The sequence below is a fragment of the Engraulis encrasicolus genome, chromosome 5 (genome assembly GCF_034702125.1).
Source record: "Engraulis encrasicolus isolate BLACKSEA-1 chromosome 5, IST_EnEncr_1.0, whole genome shotgun sequence".
Taxonomy (NCBI): Eukaryota; Metazoa; Chordata; class Actinopteri; order Clupeiformes; family Engraulidae; genus Engraulis; species Engraulis encrasicolus.
This window is the reverse complement of record NC_085861.1, coordinates 7,382,100-7,408,341: the sequence shown is the minus strand read 5'-3', so window position 1 is coordinate 7,408,341 and position 26,242 is coordinate 7,382,100. Positions and strand designations below refer to the sequence as shown.

At 43.8% G+C, this 26,242-nt stretch overlaps 2 protein-coding genes across 4 annotated transcripts in view; both read right to left on the bottom strand.

Moving 5' to 3' along the window:
* Positions 1-8: 8 nt before the first annotated feature.
* LOC134448904 (26S proteasome non-ATPase regulatory subunit 4-like) lies at positions 9-5,652 on the bottom strand. 2 transcript variants are annotated; one of them, XM_063198604.1, is made up of 10 exons: positions 5,555-5,652; positions 4,790-4,930; positions 4,554-4,668; positions 4,382-4,468; positions 4,196-4,264; positions 3,574-3,789; positions 2,787-2,886; positions 2,230-2,364; positions 1,437-1,492; positions 9-459 (listed from the first exon to the last, which is right to left on the bottom strand). In XM_063198604.1, the coding sequence occupies exons 1-10, from the start codon at positions 5,578-5,580 to the stop codon at positions 292-294; spliced, it is 1,113 nt and encodes a 370-aa protein (XP_063054674.1). In that variant the 5' UTR covers positions 5,581-5,652; the 3' UTR covers positions 9-291. The 2 variants fall into 2 exon arrangements, with proteins under 2 accessions (XP_063054674.1, XP_063054675.1); XM_063198605.1 differs by having other exon boundaries at positions 2,230-2,361.
* A 5,310-nt stretch (positions 5,653-10,962) lies between these two features.
* The window catches only part of pip5k1ab (phosphatidylinositol-4-phosphate 5-kinase, type I, alpha, b), a 47,087-nt gene continuing 31,807 nt past the window's right edge, over positions 10,963-26,242 (bottom strand). For both annotated transcript variants that reach the window (XM_063198601.1, XM_063198602.1), the window contains 10 exons: positions 25,227-25,334; positions 24,819-25,066; positions 24,232-24,315; positions 23,297-23,345; positions 22,754-22,838; positions 21,401-21,568; positions 20,117-20,261; positions 15,351-15,413; positions 12,915-13,002; positions 10,963-12,196 (listed from right to left, as the gene is read on the bottom strand). In XM_063198601.1, the coding sequence (XP_063054671.1) occupies positions 12,194-12,196; positions 12,915-13,002; positions 15,351-15,413; positions 20,117-20,261; positions 21,401-21,568; positions 22,754-22,838; positions 23,297-23,345; positions 24,232-24,315; positions 24,819-25,066; positions 25,227-25,334 (1,041 nt within the window). In that variant the 3' untranslated portion in view covers positions 10,963-12,193. The remainder of the gene's footprint in view (positions 12,197-12,914; positions 13,003-15,350; positions 15,414-20,116; positions 20,262-21,400; positions 21,569-22,753; positions 22,839-23,296; positions 23,346-24,231; positions 24,316-24,818; positions 25,067-25,226; positions 25,335-26,242) is intronic.

Here is a 26,242-nt window from a genome sequence, read left to right as displayed (position 1 = left end):
TCACAAGCTTAACAGATACCCGACTTTAATAACAGCACAAAGTATTTAACCAAGACCTTGGTGCAAAAGGAAATAAGATAATTGTGTAATGGATACAAACAAAGCCTTGCAGGAGGTTTGGCTTGGAAATAAGTCTCTCCCTACACATGCACCCCCATGCACGCACGCTCACAGACGCACACACACGCACACACACACTTCTCAAAAGAATATTCGCTGCCAGACCATGTTTTTTTGTCTTATCAGGTATAATGAGTTATGATCAGAGGCCAATTATTATTATTACTATTCTCATTTCTTCTTCTCGTCCTTCTTGTTGTCTGGCTTGGGCCCGGTCTGCGAGGCTAGGGAGCCCATGGCGTTGCGGATGGCCTCGTTGTTGGGGTCCACGCCCGGGAGGTTCTCCAGAACGCTCTGCAGGAACTCTGGGTCCTGCATCACGTCGTAGTCCTCCTCATCCTGCAAAGAAGCACACAGGGAATCAGTGGGACCTTGCTGACATACTGTGTGTGTGTGTGTGTGTGTGTCAAAGGTGTGGTTTAGGACAGGGGTTCCCAAACTTTACCATAACAAAGCCTCCAATATACTGGTGGGTATCAATGGGACCTTGCTGACATACGGTGAATGTGTGCGTGTGTGTGTGTGTATTCAAAACCTGTCTCATGCCATTTCGTAGTACGGTCACGAAAACAATCTACAACATTCGCGATACCGTTACGAAAAAGCCCTGTTTTTCATGACTGGGCTACTCATTCACAACCAATGTATTTCAATGGGCTGTCTGATTCGTAACACCCTTACGAAATCTGTGCCTACTTTTGGTGGAAGAAATGTCATGAGACTGGGCTGGTGTATTTGTGTACATGCTGGTGGATAATTGGCTGACAAGTGAGAGAGCCTGGAGGCTACCGATAGAATCAGTTTGCACATCTGGCCCGCCCAACGAGGCTGCCCGTTTTTCCCTCTGTATACGCCGCCGCCCGCTGGTTGTACGGTGCCAATTCACTGCCAGGCGGCACAGCCAGAGAGAGTAGAGAGAGAGAGGTTCCATTGGCCCATTGTTTACGGGTTCTATTATTACAAGGGGGGGGGGGGGGGGGGTATTATGACACGCTATGACACGCTACTTTAGGCAGACCCTAACCTGGTCATGTTAGGTGCCCACAGCAACCTATTACATTGGCATATCTCTATATACTTAAAGAATCTCTGGCACAGCTGGCCTGACCAGCGGGCGGAGGAAGTGGACAAGATGTGCGACTGGATCTTTCCAATTTCTCGTAGGAAAGGTGTGGTTCAGGATTGCCCATGGCCATTTATTGAGTGTTAGGAATGTATACATTTTTAATCAGATTACCCGTCAGCATACTATACTCTACATTTGGATAAGGAAACAGATACGGATAGATATAATGTGTATAGGCCAGAAGTTTTACCTTAGTTTCCTCAGCGGCAGCCCCAGCGTCTACATCCATAGCCTCTGCACCAAACTCTGCATGGGAACAACATAAGAGTAACTGCAAGGGTGAGTGTATGGATTATTGGCTGAAAGCCTCTCCCCTTATGACAATCAGTGGAATGTTCCTCCCCAGGACCATCGCAAGCCAAGTTTCCTTTGTTGTGTACAATGTTCTGAGATGGACTCTTACCGGTATAGAGAGTATAATATTTACAACTCGAAACAGAACGGTGGGTATTGTGTGCATGTTTACGATTTGAGACAAGATTGTCAGTTGTTGTGACTATGTGTGCAGCACAACCAGTCAACATTTTTAAGTCCAGTAGTTTGAGCCCAGCTTAAAGGTGCACTGTGTAATATTATTGCTAGTTTATTTCCAGAACTCATGCTATTCATTCAGAAATGTTACCTTTTCCACAAATACTTAATACCACCATCAAATTCTAAGTATTCATTATGACTGGAACAAATTTCATACATAAAGGGGGGGGGTCTTCTGCATGGTCGGCCATTTTGAGTGTCCAGAAATAGGCATTTTTACCTTCAAAACTTACTATACTTTGGCCAAACCAGTAAGTATTAGTTGATTATTTTGTAAATGTTCATGAAGAGATACAATTTGGAAATAGGCAGCACAGTTTCAATGACCAGCATAGTTGCAATACCAACTCCATCACCATCCTAAACAGTGCACCTTGAAGCTTTAAGTTTAATGTGTGAAGTGGTGAATGTTGTAGAAGTGGAGAATATTCTAGATGAAAAGGCCTCACCTCCTCCCTGCATGCTCATCTGTAGCGCATAGGCAATCTGCTCGTCCTCTGTCATGCGGCTGAAGTCAGGCAGCACAGGGGTGCCAGCGTCTGAGGCGGGCACTGACATCTTTAGAAGGGCATTGTCCGACTCTGCTAAAGATACACAAGTGACGTTTCATTATATTCAGAGGTGTATGAGATAGAAGTAGTACTTCTACTGATACAATGGCAACAGCAGTACATAGAATAACTGGTGTAACAATGGTGCAATATTGTGTACTAGTCAGTGTTGTAATAACATCAGTAACAGCACTTCTACTTCTGCTTTATAGAGTCCTGTGATTACATTGACATTTAGGAGATACTTAATACAAAGGGACTTGAAAAAGGGCATTATCTGAGTTAACGAGAAACACAAATGGCATTACACTACATAGACACTTGCAAATTCAAGGTGACATAGAAAACAGAAATTACTTGCATGCCTGTTATGATTTAACATTTATTTTCATTATTGTTATCTCACTCACTTCCCAACAGAATTCTGTCATATGATTGGTTAATATGAGTCTTACCTTCTGTGGTAGGGGAGGGGACACCGGCCTCTGCAGCAGATACCCTGCGAGCCTCCTCTTCCTGCCTCTGCCTCTGCTCCTCCATGGACACCCTCAAGGCCTGACAGGGGTGGAGAGATTAGTGGTACCATTATTATTATTATTATTATTATTATTATTATTATTATTATTGAGCAAATACAAATACATTTTAGTTTTAAACTGGCTTCAGTGATCAGGAAATGAAAATGAAGAAAGAATGAAAGAATGAAATGATGAAAGCGACCCCTCACAACTGCAACAACAACAACAAAAAATACCTTTACTCTTTTCTGCAATGTAACAGAACCCTAATGTAATATAGTGTGTATGACACTTTTAACCCTTTCATGCAGAGCCTATATTGTAAGATTGTTGTTGTCCTAGAAATCCCACACACTGTCAATTCCACCAACAAACTTTAAATATAACTTTTTGTCATCCGACCTTCTTAAAACCTGAACCTTTGCCTGAAGAAGGTTGGATGGCCGAAACATTGTGTTAAAGTTTGTTGCTGGAATTGTGCGGGATTTCTTTCTTGAATGACAATCCCACTGGGATAATATCCTACACACCTGTCCAACTACAGAAGTGTGCAAATTTGAATTTGTAATTTTGAATTAAGGTTGCTGTTATAAACCATTCTGACCTTCGCTGACGTCATAGCAATGTTATGACCAAGTTTGCTCAACAAGCAGTGACTGAGTGTAATCACAAGCGACTCCATCTGCATTTAAAGGCTACGCCGGTGTATTTGCATCATGCTTACCAGAGCCAGTTCCGGGTCTGCACTCGGGTCCACTCCAAACTCGAAGTCGCTGGCACCCAGGCCCATGGCGGTGCCCCCCTCGCCGGCAAGGATGGGGGAGGACAGCAGGGCATCGGCCAGGCTGGGGCCCGGGGGCACTGTCACCAGGTGGGAGCCGGTGCCCTCTTTGCCATTCAGGGTGTTCACGAAGGCAGTCAGCTTCTCTGTGTTCAGCTCCTGTGGTGGAGGCAAGGCAGATGAGTGATATAGCAACAAGGGTGGGCAAAGGGCGGCAAAGTAATTTAAAATGACTTGAAGACATAATAAAATTAATAACTATTAATATCAATCATTCATAATAATTATTTGTATAACACAGTTCATACCACCACACAGCTCAAAGTATCTGTTATTCTATTCATTCAGAGTTTTCTTTGTTGGATACATTCTCTTATCTGCCCATATGTCTTATGCCTAAGTATTGTCTGTGTACATTTGATATTTTTTGCATGTCTTAGTTTTAAACTGCACATTAGACTGGTGAAAAGAAATTTCAATCCTAACTATGTAGCCTACTATCTGTTAGATTTAACTTAAAATTACATTAAAATAATGTTTACATTGACTAACATGAAAAACTCACCTCCTCTCCAAAGTTGATGATGTCCACACTAACTTTCTCCTTTTTTAGACGCTTAGCCATCTTCACAAGCTGTGAGGAAGATAAGTAGACACAGGGACAACTTGACCAATTCATGCAGTTTTCCAGTAGCAACGTAGTATTGTGTTATTGTTAGCAACACAAGCAGTACAGTGTAATGGTGCTCACATCTTTCTCTGTGTCCTCCACAGGGCTGCCCACAAAGGCGATGATTCTCATCTTGTGGTTCTTCCCTTGTCTGTGTTTCAAAGCCAGCTGTAAGAACATAAATGTTGTTATTTTGTGTGTGTGAGCGTGCGTGTGCGAGTGCGTATATGCTACTGTAATGTGTGTGTCTTACATGGGCCACTCTGATGCCAGTGGTGAAATTAATATTGCCAAGGGGCTGGACGGCATGCAGTTTGGACAAAATCCGTCCCGTATCAGGGGTCAGGGTAGTCAACACTTCACAGTTACTGAAAACATAAACAAGAACAGTACAGTTACATTTGATGCAATTGCTTTGCCTAAAATGGTTCAGTGAAAATAGCTTAGGAGAATTGAAATTACTTTCCCCTCGGAAACAGTCAAACATACTTGGCAAGTGTGATGAGGCCCACGTTATTCTCAGGGTTGCTGCGGGTTTTGGTGTGACACACGATGTTGACAGCATCCTGCTGGGCTTGTAGTCTGGTGGGTAGGAAGTCTCCATTTCGCATGTATTCACTGTTGTCAACACTGACGGTTAAAACACAAGAACAAAATTAGATAGTTCAAGTATTCGTTTCGCCAGACTGTCTTTCCCATTTCATTCATTTTGTAAGGATCTCACAATGAGAGAATCTGCCCCACCGAAATAATCAGTTCTTGGTAGCGAACAAGGATGTTGATCTTGGAGATTGTCAGTTAGGCAATCTTGATAGTGACAAGCATACGTTACTGAAGAAGACGCCTAGATTGTAGAATAATACTCTCAATGGAGGACGCAGGCAGTAGCTTCCAGATCAGTGTTAGCTCGTTAGCTAATAAATGATACTGCGAATTAAACGAGGCAAATATTTTCCAAATGATTTCAGTAACATGGATGGTGATCCAGTTGTAATGACTCTATAAATTGGAAAATTTAGCAGCACCGGTTAACATGAAAGCTGTCTAATTTGTTGTGACTGGCGAGCTAGCATCCCCCCATCAGCCTATGACTCAGGACAAAGATCCCTCTCCAATTTTAATTGTTCTTCCGAAATCATGCATTGCTTTACATCTTGAACAAGTAACTAAGATACTGCTACACTACATTTCGCAAAGACAAGTCGTAAAAGCGACACAATGTTACAAATATTTACACATTTTGTTATTTCTTACCAGACCATAGTACTTTCAAGCACCATCTTGGAAACGCTTGGTCGATACGTCGACGTCACTTTTAGAGAGGCGTGATTGGCTATCACCAGAGAGCCGTGTAAAATGCATTATGGGCAATGGAGTTGTGTCTTGCTTTAACTTTTTTGGTGACCTCAGGTTGTTGAGGTCACAAGAACTCCTTCATAAAATGTTATTGGTGCCAATGTCAATAAGGGCCTACTCTTCTGTTTTAATTAGAAAGGCCTTTGTTCATTTTAATTTGATAGGCCAACTCACAAATATGGACAATGAATAGACAGGAAGGCCTACTCTGGTTTTAAGATGGGAAGTTTGAGGTTTGTTTCATGCACCTTTCATCCAAACTGTGGGTGGGGGAGTGAATAGGAAGTAGTGCCCCCCTGCATTCTTGCACATTACATATGGTGCATTCCCTGAGGGTGGGAGATGGGATATTTCTGACCTCCTACATGCTGAAATGCATTGGAACGCCTGTTGAAGCGGAATGTTCACGTCGCGGGCTGGGGCCAAATCGAAGTACCCCGACTTCGAAATCGTGACGTCAACACAGCAATGACAGTGCACAGCATGGGTGCACAGTGATAGAATTAGTCCAAATTGGACTTGTTGGTTGAAATGCTTTCAAGTGGGAGGTAGCTGCCTCCTGGTTGCATATTGGGAAGCTCCTACCGCCGGGGAATGCGACAATATATTCCCATATTTCCCAGTTTTATCCGGGCCCTGATATAATTTTAATGTTATGCAGCTTCACATGAATGACATATTTTGTAAAGGAATCTTAGAAAATACATTTGCAATACAATTAATTTATATTCGGGAGATCTAATGAAGGTGGGGACTGTTCAAAAGGTGGCTGCCTTCAATATTGGCCTAAAGTACAGGGTGAAATCCTGGTTTGTGTTCATAGTACGGCCCTCAGAGGACTTTTACGGCTCTCAGATAAATTTGAAGTGGCCCCTCAAATGAAAAAGGTTCCCCACCCCTGAGTTAGAGGCTACTCTCATATGAGAAAAAGTCATAAAAAAGATTGGGAAATACTGCTCTAGAGTCATTTGAGCTATCTGCTATAAACACAGTAGCCTACATACAGCAGGTATGAATAATATACATTGTGTTGCACTGAGCTGATGGAAGTTAAAAGTATGGCTTTTATGCAGTACACAATCATTCTTACATTTAAAGCTTCTCTCACTAATGCCAACACATGAACTGGGGTAGACGCAAACATACAGCGTTTAGAAAATATTTTATTTAAATCAGACATTGTGAAAAAGCACCACCACATCACTGGAAACATGGCGATAGAGGCATTGAACACTGCGCGAGAGAAAGAAAAAGGCATTTCCGTGAGTGCTTATGTACATATACACATTTTAAATAGGCCCAGTAAAAATATAGTCATTGAAGCATTTACGGTGCCCAGGCCTACTGCCCTGGGACCGCCAGACATTCAGAAGTATAAAGTAGAAAATGCAAGATAGTAGGCGAGTCACTTGTTTTCGATGGGTAATAACAATCATGACACATCTTTAAAACACTTCGTAATATAAAAGATAAAGTCGAACAATCCCCCCCCCCTCCGTTTTAATTATGCAATAGATACTACTTAAGATTCAGAAATTCTTTTCTGTCAAGAGTACATGATACATACAATCACCTACGCCACATATATCATTCTTATATACCTACAAGAATAAAAAAAAGCCTCAATAAATACAATTCTTAAACAAGAACTGGCGAAAAGTTCATATTGCAATTATTCATTTGATCTGTAGTGTCTTATCTTGCCAGCATGCAACCACGTTTTTTTGTCTACAAGATGTGTCTGGTTGCCTGCGACTTGTGCTTCAGCAATCCCTCTTGACGAAGAACATTCACATTACAATGTGTTGTAGAGGATGGAGGTCTGGACACTATGAGTCACATAAAGGCAATATCTTATAGTGGGCAAGTTCGAGTTTTTAAAATGTGTACAGTTGAACTAAACGGAGACAGTCCTTTCTTCCATGGCTGTCATACATTTGTGTTTCCACTCTCAGTCCTTTCGTTTACGAGGCTGCGTTGTGTCATGAGGTCAGCCATGAAGCAGCAAACTGAACACCACTTCCTTCTTTTCATCTCAATATGAAATCCTCTTGTTTTGGGATGGGGAATAAATAGTCCTGGGATGAGGGAGGGTGGACCCCGTTTTATTGGGTACACCCCCAATATATTCAGCATCATTATGGTACTTCATACAAATGGTTAAGAACTACAAAGATGGCCACTGTAAATGGTTACGAAATACAAAGGTGGCCTCAAAAGAGACCTGCATTGTATTGTGTTGTGTTGTGGTGGACCCTGTGTGTGGCGGGGCAGTGTGTTCACTTTGGTGCCTGACGTCACTATGCACACAACAAACAATCATTCAGTATGAGGGGTGTGTGTGTGTGTGTGTGTGTGTGTGTGTGTGTGTGTGTGTGTGTGTGTGTGTGTGTGTGTGTGTGTGTGTGTGTGTGTGTGTGTGTGTGTCTGTGTGTGTCTGTGTGTGTGTGTGTGTGTGTGTGTGTGTGTGTGAACTTTGGTGAAATGCATGGTGCAATACATGCACAAATGTGTCTGTGTGTTTTGTAATGGCAGTCAGCAGTGGAATGCCTGACGAAAGGAGAAACACTGATTATCAGAGTCAGACATTTCAGGGACAGGGCAAGACCAACATGGCGACAACCATGCCTGCTTGCCCACCAGTAGAGATTTGGGCAGCAAAGCTATCTGGGGTAGGGCACCATCAGCAGTGGTGTAGTTTACTTTTTTGTGGTATACTGTATATGTGAGCATTTTTTAAGTGGATATACTGTATATATTTGTGCTATTCTCAATAATGGATCAATCAATTTTGAGTGGGTATACTGAAATCCCTGATTTTTTAAGGTGGGTATACTGCGTATACCTGCGTTCTACGTAGACTACACCACTGACCATCAGGTATTGTGGTCAGTGAACAGCATGAGGCACATGTATGTAACCAACAGAACTTGATCGAAGGCATTTTTGTATCCACAATGTGAAAGCCATGGAGATAAAAAAAAGTCACACACACACACACTGCGGAAGTTCAACTTGTGATTGTGTACACCAGTGTACACACACATATTCAAACAATGTGGACCAAAATGAATGAAAATGGAGGTGAAATCAAAGAACTGAAATGACATACCGTTCCCACAGTACATAGAAAATCTAAAAACCACAGGAACAAAAAAGAAAAAACCCAACCCCCTCCCCCCCTCATTGTCTTAAGAAAATGTGTACTCCATGCTCTGATGATTAGATGATTTACCTCCTGAATCTTAGTATACCCCTCTGGTGAGTTCATTTTATGAAGACAGCATGCAACAGAGAGGCAGATCAGATACATCAGCACCCCGCCTCCTTCACGGGCATCCAGAAGACAACTGCAGTCTGACTGTGCTGCAGAGCTCAATGTAGTCCCTTACCATCTTCCCTTCCATGGAAGCGGTAGAGCAATGTTATGCGAGACGAGAGCAAAGAACACCACTCCGACAGATAACCTAACAACACTTAACGACATGTCCAGCTCTTTGGTGGGTGGTTTATGAACACCAAAAAAAGAAAAAAGAAAAGAAATCTCTGCCATCAGGCTTCCACAAACGTCTTCTGTCAGTTCCATACTATTAACGTGTGAAAGTGTCCATTTCTCAATGTTAATCAAGCCTCTTGTCTATTTCCCCGTCAGTGGAAGCAATTGGCAAACTACTAATGAAGTTACAAAACCCTGTTGCATGCTTCCAACAGAGAAAGGAAGATCAGAGTATTTGTTCTGAAGCCAATCACACAATCCTGAAAGCTCAACTCATTTGATTAAAAAAAAAAAAAAAGAAAAAGTGGAGGGAAATTAATGATTGAATACAGTTTGATCTATTTTTGTTGTTGTTGTTCATTCTGTCAGTTCAGACCAATCAGTCATGTACAAAAAGTATGGACAGGGAATGTTAAGCGTAGCTGAGTCTAAAATGTATAGCTGTTTGGCACAGCACCGTCTACAAGAATTCCCATGGACACTGGGAAACACATGTCAGAGAACATGAAAACACACCACACCTCTCCTGAAAGAGTGAACAAACATAGTGAAAACAAAAGTGAGTTTGGTGAATGAAATGGTGAGAGGGAAAAAAAAGAACAATGTCTCAAAGGGCAAAGTACATGCATCTCTCGGAGTTTGTCTGGTCTATACTCTTAGAAACGGACTGGGCTTTAGTATTCTGTCAATGATTTAAAAAGGAGTCTCAATACATGTATGGGCTTAGGGAACCTCATCAGTGAGAGAGCCCAAAGACAAGTGGCTACCTGTGACCATGGCAACATCACTGATGTGTTCAATCAAAAGCACCAGCAGAGACAATTACACAGTATGAAATTAAAAAAATGACCAAAAAATATATATAATTCAAACATGAAAGCAAAAGAATGATTGAGAGAACATGTGACACACAACAACTGCTCAGTTCAGAACATGCCATGCTTGGTCAAACTCAAGTATTCACCTAAATTCATTTACTTTAGTTACGTTTACTACTACAAGAAAACCACCACATAGGAAAAAAAAAAACCTGTCCACCACACAGCAGTGTCACTTGTAGTCCTTCAGACAATGAACCCTCATTTCTGTAACCAGCAGAAATGAATAGGCGGTGTGTGTGTGTGTGTGTGTGTGTGTGTGTGTGTGTGTGTGTGTGTGTGTGTGTGTGTGTGTGTGTGTGTGTGTGTGTGTGGTGTGTGTGTGTGTAAAGGAAGTGTCTGCAGACATAAAAAAAAAAAAGGTTGAGATGGTGAGGGGGAGATAACTGATCTTACGAGCGTGACAAAGCGTGCCAGGCAGGGCAGACAGCTTGGCATGAAATGTGTACATTAAAAACACCAAGCTTTTCCCTTCATTGGAGGCCAGCACTGTAGGACAAGAAGCTGATTGGTCCGTCTCATGGCTGAGGTGCATTGTGATTGGCCGAGCGGAAAAAGGACATATGGGTTGGTACACTGGACAAACAGTAGTCAAAAAGCCAAACAAAAGCACATAAAATACACTTGAACACAACAAACAACCACATCCGAACCAGCAACAGTGCCTTAACAAATTTTGTGTGCCAAAAGGGGGGAAAAAACAAGGACGAGTGGTTTTATATTCGGTGGTGTCTTTGAAGGAGGCCTTACTGCCTGCTGAGCTGTGCTGTGAAAATGAACCAAAAACTGTGCTTTTTTTATCAGGAAAAACGTGTTTGCCCACAAACAAACTAGGAACGAAAAAGAACTGGTTTCACCAGAAAAGGTGAAAATAAAAGATATTGGCGCTTTTCAATGTCAATATCACGTCATCATTAACCCTTGGCGTCAGATACAGAGGGCATAACCCCACACACCCCTTGTACGTTTATTCACTGCCAAGATCAGCTGATGCACAACCAACACCAATGCCAGCAGCACACATGTAGGATCCAGTGGAGTCTGCACATCAAAGCTCTTTCAGTTATGGCTGCACAGGAAATGTCCGAGACCACAGGATATTTTGCAACACTGAACCAGGGGGAGGAGACGGAGGGAGGGAAGGAGTGAAGGAAGGAAATAAGGGGAAGGAAGGAATGAAGGAAAGAGGGGGGGGAAGGAAATCAAGAAAGAAAACCAACATGATCAGATAGTAAGCTCTTATAGGATCATACGTAGAGCCAGACTGTGATACAGTAATAAGTTGTGCTGGACTGGTTTTAAATAAAATTGCTCCTTTCTGGTTTGTCCACACTGGGATAGACAGAGGACAGGGACAGGAGAAGGGGAAGGACAGGGTAAAGCATGGCAGGTTGGAAGAGAGGAGAGTAGCTGGGATGTTTCCACACGCTGATAGGGAGAGGAGGAGATCATCCCATTCCAGTTCTACACGACTACAGGTTCCTCTCCATGGGTGGTCGTGCTAAGCTGGGGGGCTTGGCATTGCACCCACAGCAGGGGCCCTGCACAATACACCTGGGGCTTGGCACCCACACCTGCGGCACTGCACAGCACACCACCTGGCGATTGGCACTGCACCAATAGCTGGAGCACTGCCCAATGATGGCTCAATCATGCTGGGCGTAATGCTGGCCAAATGGGGTTTTTGAATTGGGCATCGCCATCATGTGATGACTGGGCGCATCTTGGTTCAGTGATGCGTGATGGGAAAACTGAGCGCATCTTGGTCCAGTGATGCGTGATGGGAAAAACTGGGCATCTGGGTCCAGTAATGCATGATGGGAAAATTGAGCATCTCAGTCCAGTGATGCATGATGGGAATTGGAGTGTTAGCAGCATAGCCTTGTGGGTATGGGAAAAGCTTACAGACACACACACACCCACACACACATGTGTATATACACTTGTCTTGAGCTCATGTGTGTATGCATGGACACACATGGACAAACATACACACATGCACACACACACACAGCTCTCTTCATTCTCCTCTCGCAGTCTTTTCTTCCTCCTTCTGTCGTTTGTCCATGGGAAACCAGGGCTCTTGGTGTGTGGGTGTGTGCAGTCGGAACGGAAGAGCATTCCGTTTTGCATGAAGTGTTCTTTTGTGGACTTTTGTAGAGTTTACTGGGGGGAATAAATTAGACAGACAAACGACAATTAGGAAATGGTGCTCGTCTGTGCATGGTGTGCAAAGCTTAACCCCTTTTCATTCAATAAAGATTCAAGATTTCTTGTATTACATCTCATTATACATGGGTTCTAAATTTTTGTTGTCTCCTGGCTGCGCGACAATAGCTGCGCACAACTCAACCTCTGATTGTTGCAAACCGCTGTCGGTCAAAAAATTAGCTCACATGGTTGGCTGCCAGTGTCTTGCCCCTCCTCACAACATTGTGTTTATAAACATGGTGAACCCATGTATAGGTGTATAATAGAATAAAATTATTTGTGTCTTGAATTCTTGACATTGAGGTTGATGAAGCTGCGACTGGGCAGTGAATGTAGATCAGGGATGGGGAACCTTTTTCGTTCGAGGGGCCACTTCAAATTCAGCTGAGGGCCGTATTATGAACACAAACCAGAATTTCCCCCTGTACTTTAGGCCTAAATTGAAGGCAGCCACCTTTAAAACAGACCCACCTTCTGTAGGTCCCTTGAATATAACTTAATTGTATTACAAATGTATTTTCTGAGTTTCCTTTACAAAATAGGTCATATCTCATGTGAAGCTGCATAACATTAAAACTATATCGGGGGCCGGATAAAAAGGCCTCAAGGGCCGCAAATGGCCCTCGAGACAGAGGTTCCCCACCCCTGGTGTAGATGAACTGGCTTGACTTACAAAACAAATGTTGGTCTCTGGAATGATGTCGTTGAGTGAGATGGCGTCTTCATTGCCGGCGTGTTCACCTAAGCCTTCATCCTCCGCACTGTCAGGAACAACAAAACCACCGTTAGATATACATGTTGATTTCACAGTACATTGAAAACATGCAGCTCGTGTTATTGCGAGGATTTATGCATTAATGCATGTGTACACGCGCACGCGCACACGCACACGCACACACACACGCACACACACACACACACACACACACACCAGTGCTTGACACTAACTTTTTCGCTTACCAGCCATTTTGGCTAGTGGTTTTCCTGACTCACTAGCCATTGGGCCTTTTCACTAGCCATAATTTTCTTAACCATCATAGCAGCTTTAATGAATTATGTAATAGACTGTAATAATGTAATGTAGGCTAATATAACATAATAACATAACATAATATAATATAATATCATATAATATACAGTATAATATAGGCCTACTATGCTATAGGGCCTATAATTAGAATTGTTAGGCCTATTAACACATTCACTACCAAGTCACGTAAAAATACGTATCGTCTCCCAAACGTTGGCTCCCAAACCGTAAAATTACGTTTTTACATTTATTTATTGGATTCTGAATCTACACATTCGAATGTATATTCTGTGTGATTTTCGTAATAATGTGATGAACAGAACTGACATAGATCATGAAAACACCTACAAAGTCAAAACTCCTACAAAGTCAGGATCTGGATATTTCATCATCTGTGCATTTTATTACACAAAGTATTTGAGTTTTATTATAGCCAGTCAAACCACTTCCTCATCACGTCACGTCACGTCTCGAGTACTTCCTGGGCTGGAGAATCAAAACACAAGTTACTTGCCTTGCTAGCTAGCCTATTCCTAAACATATGGAAGGATTAGGAGTTTTGCTGCCATCAGGATAGGTGTAAAATGGAAGGTTGTAATGAAAAGCAGCATGCAACACAGCAGGAAGTAACCTACTTTTGGGTGAGTACTATGGCACGTCTACTTTTATCTACAGAACGAAAACTGCCAGTCAAGTGACATTAGCCAGCTAGCATTTCAGATGCTCTGAACTGCCTGACCAGGTGATTTTTGCACCAAAATAGTTTACTTGGAAGCTACTGGAATTGTTCTTTGGGCGATAAAATGCATTTAGACCAGCAATTTAAACTCGGAGAGTCAGAGCGCACCCGTGACAAAAAAGGCTTTATCTCAGTTCGAATGTTCAAAATCGCTATTTTTGCCTAAACCAGTGCGTGCTTAAAGTGAAATAACGACTGGTATTGAATGTGTTAACTGGTCCATGCATGCATGCTATGGAAAGAACAGATTTACTGATCTGAGGAATGGGATAGCCTATATTGACCATGCAGAAACATCAAGCACAGTGTTGTGGAAGGGCACAAATGTAAGCTACACGAGAGCAAAATATTTTCGTCTTTGATCTGGAGGGCACTTTCTTCATATCATATAGGCCTATCTGTGGAGGTCGCCGTCTAAATTGATGCGCAAAGTAGATAGCGCAAAGTCATTGCCAAGTTCGCCTGTCCTCGGTCATGGATGTGGAATAACACCTCTTCTGGAATATTTTCTTATAAAAGTAGGCCTATCCACTAGAAAGCACACACAGATGCGGTAACTAGAAGGGGCTACGACTTCCTTTCATTCCGTTTAATATTGACGGACGCAAGGTGAGACGGGGACATCCGATGGGACATGCTTTTGTGCAGTCTGAAAGGCTACTACTGCGCGTTGTTTAAGCCCGGTTTGACAGTCGAGAACAACAGCACAAGAAACATGGTGGAATATTAAGGTATGAAGACATACAAGCAAATCAGAAAATAATTTAAACCGAACATTATTAATGCCACATGTGTCCTTGTCTTATCACTGCGCTGATTAGTCTCGAGACTTTCACTAGACAGGCTGACATGTTTTCCTCTGGCCTTGGTCATTTTAATGTCCACTAGGCTACTACTAAGTAGGCTGTTGTACTAATTACAGATCGCAAAACAGGTCAGTTGAGATTAACTTTGCTACTTTATTTTCACGTGAAGGTTTTCAGTGACATTTCCAAACGCACGCTGATGTGCCGGTAGCTCGCTGCCACTCCTCTTCGCAAGACTAGCTCTATCAGATTCCTGGCGTGCGTGACACACAGGAGACACGTGACACAGGTGTAGGCTCGCGAAATCGCATTGAATTGCTTTTGTAGCAAAGACGGTCAGAGGAAAAAAACTACAAAATGCAGAGCCTCGTCTTTCAGAATAGTAACGGACCCGCCAAAATGGTATCTACCGGTACTAGCCAAAGCCGAAATTCACCCGCATATGGCCGGCTGGCGAGTGTTAGTGTCAAGCCCTGACTGACACACACGCGCACGCGCACACACACACGCACACACACACGTCTCTGAACTTACTTGTGTGACATATTGTGCTCTTGTTCTATGCTTGCAGATTTGTGCACCTCTACCCCCACTGACCTGTAAACACAAACAAACAAAATGTATAACACAACATGGCAGTACCAACAACCCTGCAATACTGACTACATCAGGTGTTCTTTTTTGTTACATATGTCTTCGTGTCTTTTTGACCCAGGCATAGAGAAAAATAATACATTTTTAAATAAAATTGAATAATAATAATAAATAAAACTAGATTGCATTCTCGCAGAAAATGCTGGAAGCGGGCTTTCCTTTTTGGGGCAGAGCTGAGCAGTTTTATTTTTGATATCTATACACGAAGTACTATTGTGAAAACAAAGCTAAAAAAAATGTGGGAAAAATCCATCCACCCAGTCAGAAGTTATGGGCCAAACAATTCAGCCATCTTGAAAGTGTTGGAGGTCCGCGTTTCGGGAATATACTAAATAACATACATGCTTGTTGGCTAAGGAACACTGCATATGATATAATTTGAAAATCAACATGGGTCTGAGTGAGATTCGAACTCACAACCTCCATATCTCTAATCAAGCACCTTTGCCACAGAGCCAAGCAGCTGGCTGTCATAAGCATCCCAGCAAGACAATATCACATTTTATTATACGGCACTCTAGAATGGTGCAAGAGCGCCCATTCAATTTCAATGGGCGGACCCAACATTCGGTGGTCACTAATTTTCTGTAATGCCCACCTAATAATACCCGCTGCCAATGGCAACGAGTTTGGTCACTTCAGAGATCACTCCGCAAGTAGATCGGTCATATCTTCACTGATATGTCTTGCCTTCTGATTTTTAGCAGTAGGCCTATGGCAGCAGCGCGATTAACGCACGCTGCTGGTGGCCCACTGATGCTCCGGTAACCAACCACTTCTCAAACGTCTCAAGATGAATTGCAACAACACTAGAAGTCTCATTCAGCGATAAATGTTAACAGTTATGTCATCCTAACGGAGTTAATAACAAAAAAGGCAGAGTGGTAGCCCATCAGGATTCATCAGCAACATCTCATGTCCGAATGTTGCTGTTCCAAGAAAGCAAACTGTCACTGTCCGCCGGCCGCTGTCGTGACATCTTTTATTAAAACTATTGCCCAGTATTTTTTACTTCATTTTTTTTTTTTTACAAGTGAGGAGTTCGTTGACAGTTTCCTTAAGGGTGTAGCCTGTAGGCTAGAAGTTGCCTCCTCCAGCCAACCATCCGGCGCACAGTGCTGTGCCTGTAGCAGGATCGATAATGATGGTCAGGGCGCACAGCAGTGCTTGGGTTGCTATGCTTTTTTTCTGGAATACTGTCGCCGATTAGATAGAAATATTCCTGCTATGAACCCAGGTTTAGTAGATATCGCGCAGTGAACGAAGCTGCCTGCAAACAGTTTGAAGTGCAACGTGGCTGTAACAAGTTAGAAAGTAGCCAAACTCTGTTGCTTGGTAACCTTTTTAAATGATGAGCGTTCCAAGAACTATCTTTCTTTGCGCACGCTATAAAATGGCAATAAACATGTTATTTTAAACTACTGGTTAACTATTTATGCTTTCTAATGTTGGTAAAATCCGTATAATAAGCGTGATAATGTATTGTCCACACGTGACTATCGGAAAATATTTCCCTTCGAAGCGGAATAACACCCCTCCGCCTTCGGCGTCGGGGGTGTTATTCGCCTCGTCGGGAAAATATTTTCCGATAGTCACGTGTGGACAATACATTATCCCTTACGCATTGAAGAGCTGTACAATAGAATTCTAGAATTGTAGTGCAGGTGCTCGTTAAGAATAGAATGTTAAGAGAATGTGACAGTTGAGATGGAACCCTTTATTGGCAGCACCTGTTCTGATTCTCTGTATGGCAGTTAATATGTAAGGGTTAACGTTCGGCGAGAAGGTCGCTACCGTGGAATAGCAGCACGACAGAGAGAATCTTTAGACCCCGACGCGGAGCGGAGGGGTCTTGTTCTCTCTGAAGTGCTGCTATTCCACAAAGCGACCGACTCGCCGAAAGTTAACCCGCTTATTATATGGATATACTTAAATGATTCACACATGCGGGGACATTTCTTTAGACCTATTTAATGTTAAGATTGTTGCTGCGCAAAACAAAACAGTGCCGTTGTGGAACACCGCTAGGCAACAGCTAGGTAGGCTAGCCAGGACAACAGGTGTTGTCTATCACAGCAGCTGATTAGAGTGACAAAAGACCGGACCCCCTGCTGAGTGATATGAAACATTCGCTTTAGCCACTGACTTGTATACAAGCCAGTGGCTTTAGCAGTGAACGTCTTGTTGCCATTGACAGCGGTAGCCAGGACAACGGGTGCTGTCTATCACAGCAGCTGATTAGAGTCTTGTTGAAAAGTCGCTTTAGCAGTGAAAAGTCTTGTTGCCATTGACAGCGGTCTGTTATAGACCAACCCGTCCGTTATCGAAAAATAACAGACGTCCGAACGTTGGGGAGCCCCGTTGAAATGAATGGAGCATTCGACAGATGACGTCACAACCATATAATAATGTACTCTAAAGCCTGGTTCAAACTACACGACTATCGCGCCGATTCGACAATCCTTACGACAATCGCTGGAACTTTACCCCCCAGGACCATCGCAAGCGATTGTCGGGAAAGATTTCCTCGTCGTGAGCGACGTTCTAAGATAGAACTTTGGCAGCTCAAAGAGTCACCGATCGCAAATCGTAGAAATCAAACAGTGTTTGATATTTGCGACTGGAAATAGAACGTCGGGCATTGTCTCGGTGGCTGCAAGCAGCGACAAGATTGACAGTTGCGATTCTCTTCTAGTGTGCGGTGCACCCCGACGCCAAAATCGGACACACAATCGCTAGTCGTGTAGTTTGAGCCTGGCTTAAGGCAGAGGGCAGAATCACAACAGTTTCTAGTTTTTAGCTCGCTGTTAAAAACTAAAAAGAATTGGCACATGTCCTTTTCACAGATTGAAATCATATTCGCGATCTTTCTAACAGTCCTTGAATGAAGTTTATAGGTTAAACGGTTCAGTCACAAATGGAGCTTTTGTGGCAGATGCGCTGACCTCTTAAAGGATTTATCCGGAGTTGGAACAAGTTTGCCTGTTTTTTGCATGTTTGGGATGAAATACAGTCACTCTAGAGCAAAATCAAGGCAAAAGGATGCGTTTTGAGAAAGTTTGATAATATCACGTTAGCCTCGTTAGCCATATCAGCTATGCAATATGAAAGATGCGGGCATCGTTTTTCGGCGGTTACACACATTTCAAAAACACAACATTTTAAAGTCTTGCACAGCTCAAAACAACGTCACACTTACCTCGTAATATGTTGAGGGTATCCACACATAAACCGAAGTGTCCAAAGTCCTTCATGTATTCTTGAAAGGTCTGCAGAATGTGTTTTGTGAAGCTACTACCTTGAGAATATCTAAATTACGGTCAAGACAACTATTTGACACTAAAGCCCACCAAGTAGATTGCCGAGTGCGTCGCACCATCAGCTGTGGTTACTCGTTTTGGAAATAATCATAGCTGATGGTGCGACGCACTCGGCAATCTACTTGGTGGGCTTTAGTGTCAAATAGTTGTCTTGACCGTAATTTAGATATTCTCAAGGTAGTAGCTTCACAAAACACATTCTGCAGACCTTTCAAGAATACATGAAGGACTTTGGACACTTCGGTTTATGTGTGGATACCCTCAACATATTACGAGGTAAGTGTGACATTGTTTTGAGCTGTGCAAGACTTTAAAATGTTGTGTTTTTGAAATGTGTGTAACCGCCGAAAAACGATGCCCGCATCTTTCATGTTTCATAGCTGATATGGCTAACGAGGCTCACGTGATATTATCAAACTTTCTCAAAACGCATCCTTTTGCCTTGATTTTGCTCTAGAGTGACTGTATTTCATCCCAAACATGCAAAAAACAGGCAAATTTGTTCCAACTCCGGATAAATCCTTTAAGTGAGGCATTTCAAAAATGAGTAGGAAATAGCCATTGGGCCAGCCCAGCCATTTTTACACAACTGCCATTTAAAAAGTAATGGGAGTTGGGACATGATCTTTTCACCGCTTGGAGTCATCTTCCAGAGCTCACTAACAACGCTTCAACTAAACTTCTAGGTGAAAGTGTTGATGTTTTATGACCAAAAAAGCTTCCTCCACTCTGATCCCTAGAGTGGTGGAATGCTCAGCATGAAGGTTCCGTCCATTGTTTTCTATGGGGACCCAAACTTGCACAAAATCGATGAAAAAAATGACAAGAGACACGGACACGCTATAGCAGAACAAATGATTTCCAAGCCGAGCCGGTCGTTTTAGTGTTTGAACGGTGTCTATCTCGAAAGGCCTAGGAGGAGATCCATTTTCTATTTTTACTGCACAAGAGAAACAAGCAAGCAAGAAACTGGACTTAGAGATTACTGTAAGCGTGGCAAGCCCACTTAATAAGGAAAAAAAATCATAGTCCACTAATATTTTTTTTAGATTCACGTTCTTCACAGAAAATGAGCCAAGGCCAGTGAATCTTAGTGTGAAAGAATAATAACCAATACTATTTTTTCTCAAGCAAAAAAAAAAAAAAAAAAAACTGAGAACGGGTCAAAAAGACCCTAACACCTTACAATGGTTAAACATTGCACTGTACTTTTATCCCATTCCACTTTTTCAACTTTTTCATCAAAGATTGGATACTGGCCGTGTGTGTGTGTGTGCCCGAGTGTGTGTGTGTGTGTGTATGTGCGTGCGTGTGCGTGCGTGTTACCTGAGTGGGGGGGAAGCGGAGCCGAGGCCCGTGCTGCCTAGTGAGGAGTTGGAGAGGTTGGTCTCCACAGCGTCCCCATAGTCACCTGAGTCGCCCGCCTCAGGGGCCGTACGGGGCAGGATGTCCGGCCTGCCTGACTGCATGCCTGCACAGAAATGGACACTCTTGGGTCACGTTGGTGCAGGGTAGACACTAGACACTACTTTTGTGTCTCGTTTCCAAGCTTTCTTCCTATATGAACCAATTGAGTTGTATCATTATCGTATGTGATCGTATGAGTTTGTGTGTTCGTCTGTTTGTTGGTTTGTTTGTTCGTGCTGCGTGTGTTACTGTCCACCAGAGGGCGGAGGCGCGCTCTCTGCACGCTTTACTAGTCGAGTCTCTTTTTCTTTTGGGTTGGGGAGTTGAGATTGACAGATCTGGTAGAATTTTTTTAATTAGCTTATCATGAAACCATCATATACAGAAATAACACCAGCTAGCAGACTCTTGGACCAATTCAATGACTCCAACTGTCATGTCCAGAGAAATGAAAGGATTTGACACGATCCCATTTTTTTCAACGTTGCATCAAGTTGAGTTTCTATACTCTGGGTGTTATTCACGTTACTTCTATAAGCTAAAAGGCTACTGCCAGATCAGGAGACTGATTGCAATAGATTCGAAAACTAGCTTTAAGGAGTATGAAAATGAAGGCCCAAAAAAAAGCCCCTAAAGTCATAGAGCTCAACTTATTGAGCTTGACATGAAGCAACACATCATCATGGGAAAGGATGCGCTCTAGCCTTCTTAGTGCTCACAGTCCAGGGTTGCGTTTCCCAAAAACTCTTAAGTAGTACTTAAGTATGAGGGGCCGCCTAGGCAATATACCACATCACTAACAGTTTACAATCATTGTATAGGTCTACATACAATATTTTTTTCTCGCACATGCAAATAAAATGGTTGCGCCAAGTACATGTGTGAGGTAAAATAGTGTATGTATAAACTTTTAGTGATGATGTGAGACCTATTTCTCATAAATTGCCTAGGCGGCCCCTCATACTTAAGTACTACTTAGGCTTAAGTACTACTTAAGAGTTTTTGGGAAACGCAGTCCAGGACTGTAGACAGTAGAAAACAAGTTGGTCCACTTCAGAGAGACTGGAGCACACAGGATACGTTCTTCAGTAATTTAATTGTGGTGCAAGCATGACCAACGTTTCGACGGCATGCGTCTTCTTCTGAGTCAAAAGACATCACCCTGCTTTAGTTCGTTTGAGTCTAATGTCCACTACGAGTCACCTGCGTCGTCTGCATCCGACTGGCCGAAGTGTGGCCGGTACACTAGCCGCGCGTCCACTACGGAATGCCCTCCCGCCCCACTGCCCACAGGCGCACCTGTTGGCATGGGCAACCGACGCACCACGCTAGGACATCCGCCACGACTCTTCTTAGAGGGCGACGGCTTCACTGCAGAGGGGAGGAAAAACACACAGGCACGCACACACACACATGCACGCACGCGCACACAGACACGCACACACACATGCACGCAAGCACACACACGCACACACACACACGCGCGCACACACACACGCACGCGCGCACACAGAACAGGAAATGTGATGATGCACGATACTGTGGCTCACAGATCTATAAGGAGTGTCTTCAATTAGAAGAAAAACAGTTTGATCAATGAACTAGCTCTGTAGTGGCCTGGTTCTCACCGACCGTGCATGTGTGTACACAAACTACCGTCTGGTAGCACTGCCGTTAACATGCTCTTCTGGAGTCAGAAAATAAATGGTGCATTTATTGCAACTCACCACCAAACAAATTTCTCCAAAAACGTTTTCTGTTCATCTCTAAAGAGTCAATATAGTCTATAATCTGTCCTGTGACTCATCAATGCGGGCTGCCGTTCATATTTAAGCAATAAATGCTCCGTTTATTTTCTACTCGAGAAGAGCATGTTAATGGCAGTGCTACCAGACGGTAGTGTGTGTAGCTCCGCTCCACCAGGGGGCTCCAGAGCTACACACACGCACTGTCAGTGAGAACCAGGCTAGCTCTGTGGTGCTATACAAAGACCATCAATTGATTCTAATTTGTGCTCCTTTATACAACAATGATTTTACAGTTCATATGCTTTTACAGTACATTTAGTCTAACAAATCTATATACACAATGGCACAACACCCCATGTCTTGGCAGAGGACGCGCTCAACTTCTTGGAAAAACGAAAGTCTTTGGGTGCGAGATAAAAAGCGTCAACTTAAGGAAGAAAAATCCGCACTCACAAACTGCGTCTCGTTATTTATTTATATTACCACCATGTCCAAAAAGCAAACGCGTTTCGGCTAACAAGCCTTCACGACGCACTGATGAAGGCTTGTTAGCCGAAACGCGTTTGCTTTTTGGACATGGTGGTAATATAAATAAATAATGAGACGCAGTTTGTGAGTGCGGATTTTTCTTCCTTAAGACAACACCCCATGTCCACATGCACAATAGTGCAAACCATGTATTGTTGATGGACACCGCTGTTGATTTGCGGTGCTTGGTTTATATTAAGTGGAGCTGTGCCATAGAATGGTATGGAAAACACTGGCACAGGTGTGAAGGAGTGCTGCCTTAAGTATTGCCACCACTTACGTGGGATCTTCCTGAAGACCGTGTTACACATGAACCTCTGAAAGCGCTCAGCGTAGAAGCCAGGCCTGTGCACGGACACCGTGTCCTGCAGAGAAGAGGAGAGGAGTAGAGAGGAGAGGAGAGAGGAGGGGAGGAGAGGAGAGGAGAGACACAATCATGAGAGACTCATCGATGGCTGACGTGATCTTGAACAATGCACCTAACCCCATATCAGAGACAATTGGAGGAAGAGGAGAGCGTTCGCAGAGAGTTCTTTTTCGGGATAAATAAGACGAAGGTTCTAAGTTGTCATCCTATGGAGACTAGGAGAATGAACACAGTTCAAGTTCAAAAGAGCTTCAAGTCACACCCACTTAGGAGGCCAGAGGTGATCCCACTTCTTTGCATTGGTGATGCATGCTACGCTTTATCTTGGTTCACCATAGTGGAAAAACTTTGCCGCATTTCTTCAGGGACTGTAACCAATACTCTGTATCTAAACTGTATAAACAGATAATGTAATGTGATGAAATAATGATGTCGGACAGGAAGTGAACTACATACCCCATCATGCACCAGGGCTTTCCAGGAATGCTCTATCTTCTTGACGAACCTTTGGAGGATGAAGCAGAAACATGGCTCGTTAGTACATGGAGGAACTTGTGCACAACTCTTCAGTTGTCCAGGTGCAGGGAAATTTCATTAATATGGAAAGTTCACCGCACACTGGATACCGTTCTTGTCTCTCTTAATTTTTTGGAACAAACAACGCGTTTCGCCCAGTGTGTCTTCAAGTTCGAGCCGTACGGAAACATGGCTTATTACTTATTAGACAATAGCATCTTTGCTTCATTTCATTTAAATAAAAGCCTGACAAACTGGAAAATCAAGTCGAGCTGGAATCAGCACACATACGAGTGGCCTGTGCATTCACCAAAGGAAAATGATGTATGTGCAAACACGTGGACACACACACACACACACACACACACACACACACACACACACACACACACACACACACACACACACACACACACACACACACACACACACACACACACACACACACACACACACACACACACACTCAAAAGATCAAAGACACAAAATAGGCAAGAGATCTTACACATACAGAGATTGTAATTATACATTCTCTCACACGTATGCACATGGATAGCCAAGTGGCGTTCAATTTTCGCTTGTGGATAAATAAAGTCTCTGGGTCTTTCTCAAAGCCTAGGCCAGTGTCCTTCCAAGTGTATCAGCCTAATTAGTCACGCCCAGTGGTTGGATACCCTTTATTAGTCACACCCAGTGATTGGATACTTTTTGGTGAACTCTCCAGAATATCCAATCACTGGGCGTGACTAATTAGGCTGATACATTCGGAAGGACACTGGCCTAGGTTTTGAGAAAGACCCTCTCTCTCACACACACACAAACAGAAGTGCTAATAATTTATTCTCTCTCTCTCCCAAATACACACACACGCCCACCTGTAGGACTGAAGAATGTCTATGATGCCCATGTAGATTAGCAGTCTCTCTCCTTTGGAGTTGCGTGCTGGAATGCCTCCCATGCTGCAAAGGGAAACACAGACTTAATACGTCACACAACACGCACGCACGCACATGCACACGCACACACACATTCCTAAATATAGGTACCACCCAGCCCAGAACAAATTAGATTCTAAACACACACACACGTTTCTAAACATAGGTCACACCCAGCACACAGCCTGCTGTCTCACATTGTCAGAGGGGACAGAGCAACTTTAGACAGAGGTGATCAGAGAGAGAGAGAGAGAGAGAGAGAGAGAGAGAGAGAGAGAGAGAGAGAGAGAAAACAGGTGACATGCTGAAGGAAAATAAATGTCGACAGAAGTGAACCCAAGTGAGGGGCACACGCACACGACAGACAAGCAACGCCCCCCCCCCCACACACACACACACAAACAAACACACCATGTCCATAGCGTCTTTGCCCCGTGCCAACCCCTGAACTGGGGGCACTACATATCACCTCAGACAGACAGACAGACAGACAGACAGAGACAAAGAAGAAGAAGTGCGTTCCGTACTGGTCCTCGCTGTCCATGGCGCCCTTGCCCCGCGCCTCCCCCTGGATGGACTCCATGGCGGTGCAGTAGAGGGACTTCTGGCCCTGGGGCCTCTTCTGGTCGGGCGTGATGGGGCCCTCGCCGCCTGCCCCTCCTCCTCCTCCTCCCGCGCTCTGCTCCATGGCCCCCAGCCGCTCGCGTAGTGCCTGCTCCACGTTGTGGATGCCCACCAGCAGGCTGTAGTCCATGATCTTGAAGCTCTGAAGCAACTGGAGCAGAGAAAAAAACAAAACAAAACAAAACAAGACAAAAGCTGTAGTATTACAACTCTGCAGCAACTACAGCACTGAAAAAACAAAAACAAAACAAAAAGACAAACTCAGAAGGCTGCGCGCACGCACGCACGCACAGACACACACAGTAACTCACCAGGCAGTCTCTCTGGATGGTCTTGCTGAGTGCGTTGTAGTTGTCCGTTTCCATCTGAAGGCCATCAGGGAGGTCTTGCATAAAGTCCAGGTCTTTGTAGGTTGGCACCTAGGAAACGCCACATTACTAGCCATTAGAAACATAGTGGCCATCCTCATATATCCTCTGTGTGTGTGTGTGTGTGTGTGTGTGTGTGTGTGTGTGTGTGTGTGTGTGTGTGTGTGTGCGCGCTCACACAAGTGTGAATCTTGCATGAAATCCAGGTGGGCACCTGAACGCAACATTACTGCTGATTGGAAACACACTGCCCACCCCAATACTTCATGTGTGTGTGTGTGTGTGTGTGTGTGTGTGTGTGTGTGTGTGTGTGTGTGTGTGTGTGTGTGTGTGTGTGTGTGTGTGTGTGTGTGCGCGTGCGCATTTCTGCGATAATAGGGAGCTTGTCCATTTGAAGACAGAGTTGTCACATCTATCCATAGGGATTACCGGACTTTTTATTGTATATCATGGCACTTGCCAATCTGAAGAATATTTCCAAAAATGTTAGGATCTGTAATCCTTCCTTGTGTGACGATCCAATTAAAAGTACTAAACTGTGTGTTTGTGTTTGTGTGTGTGTGTGTGTGTGTGTGTGTGTGTGTGTGTGTGTGTGTGTGTGTGTGTGTGTGTGTGTGTGTGTGTGTGTGTGTGTGTACCTTCTTGTCTCGCTCCTTGGCGGAGGCACGTCTCTTGTAGGTGTGTGTGTGTGTGTGTGTGTGTGTGTGTGTGTGTGTGTGTGTGTGTGTGTGTGTGTGTGCGCGCATGCGTGTGTGCACCTTCTTGTCTCGCTCCTTGGCGGAGGCGTGTCTCTTGTAGGTGTGTGTGTGCGTGCATGCATGTGTGCGTGGTGTCAGTGCGTACCTTCTTGTCTCGCTCCTTGGTGGAGGCGCGTCTCTTGTAGGTGGAGCCCTTTTGTGTGTGTGTGTGTGTTCGTTCGCACATCAGTGTGTACCTTCTTGTCTCGCTCCTTGGAGGTG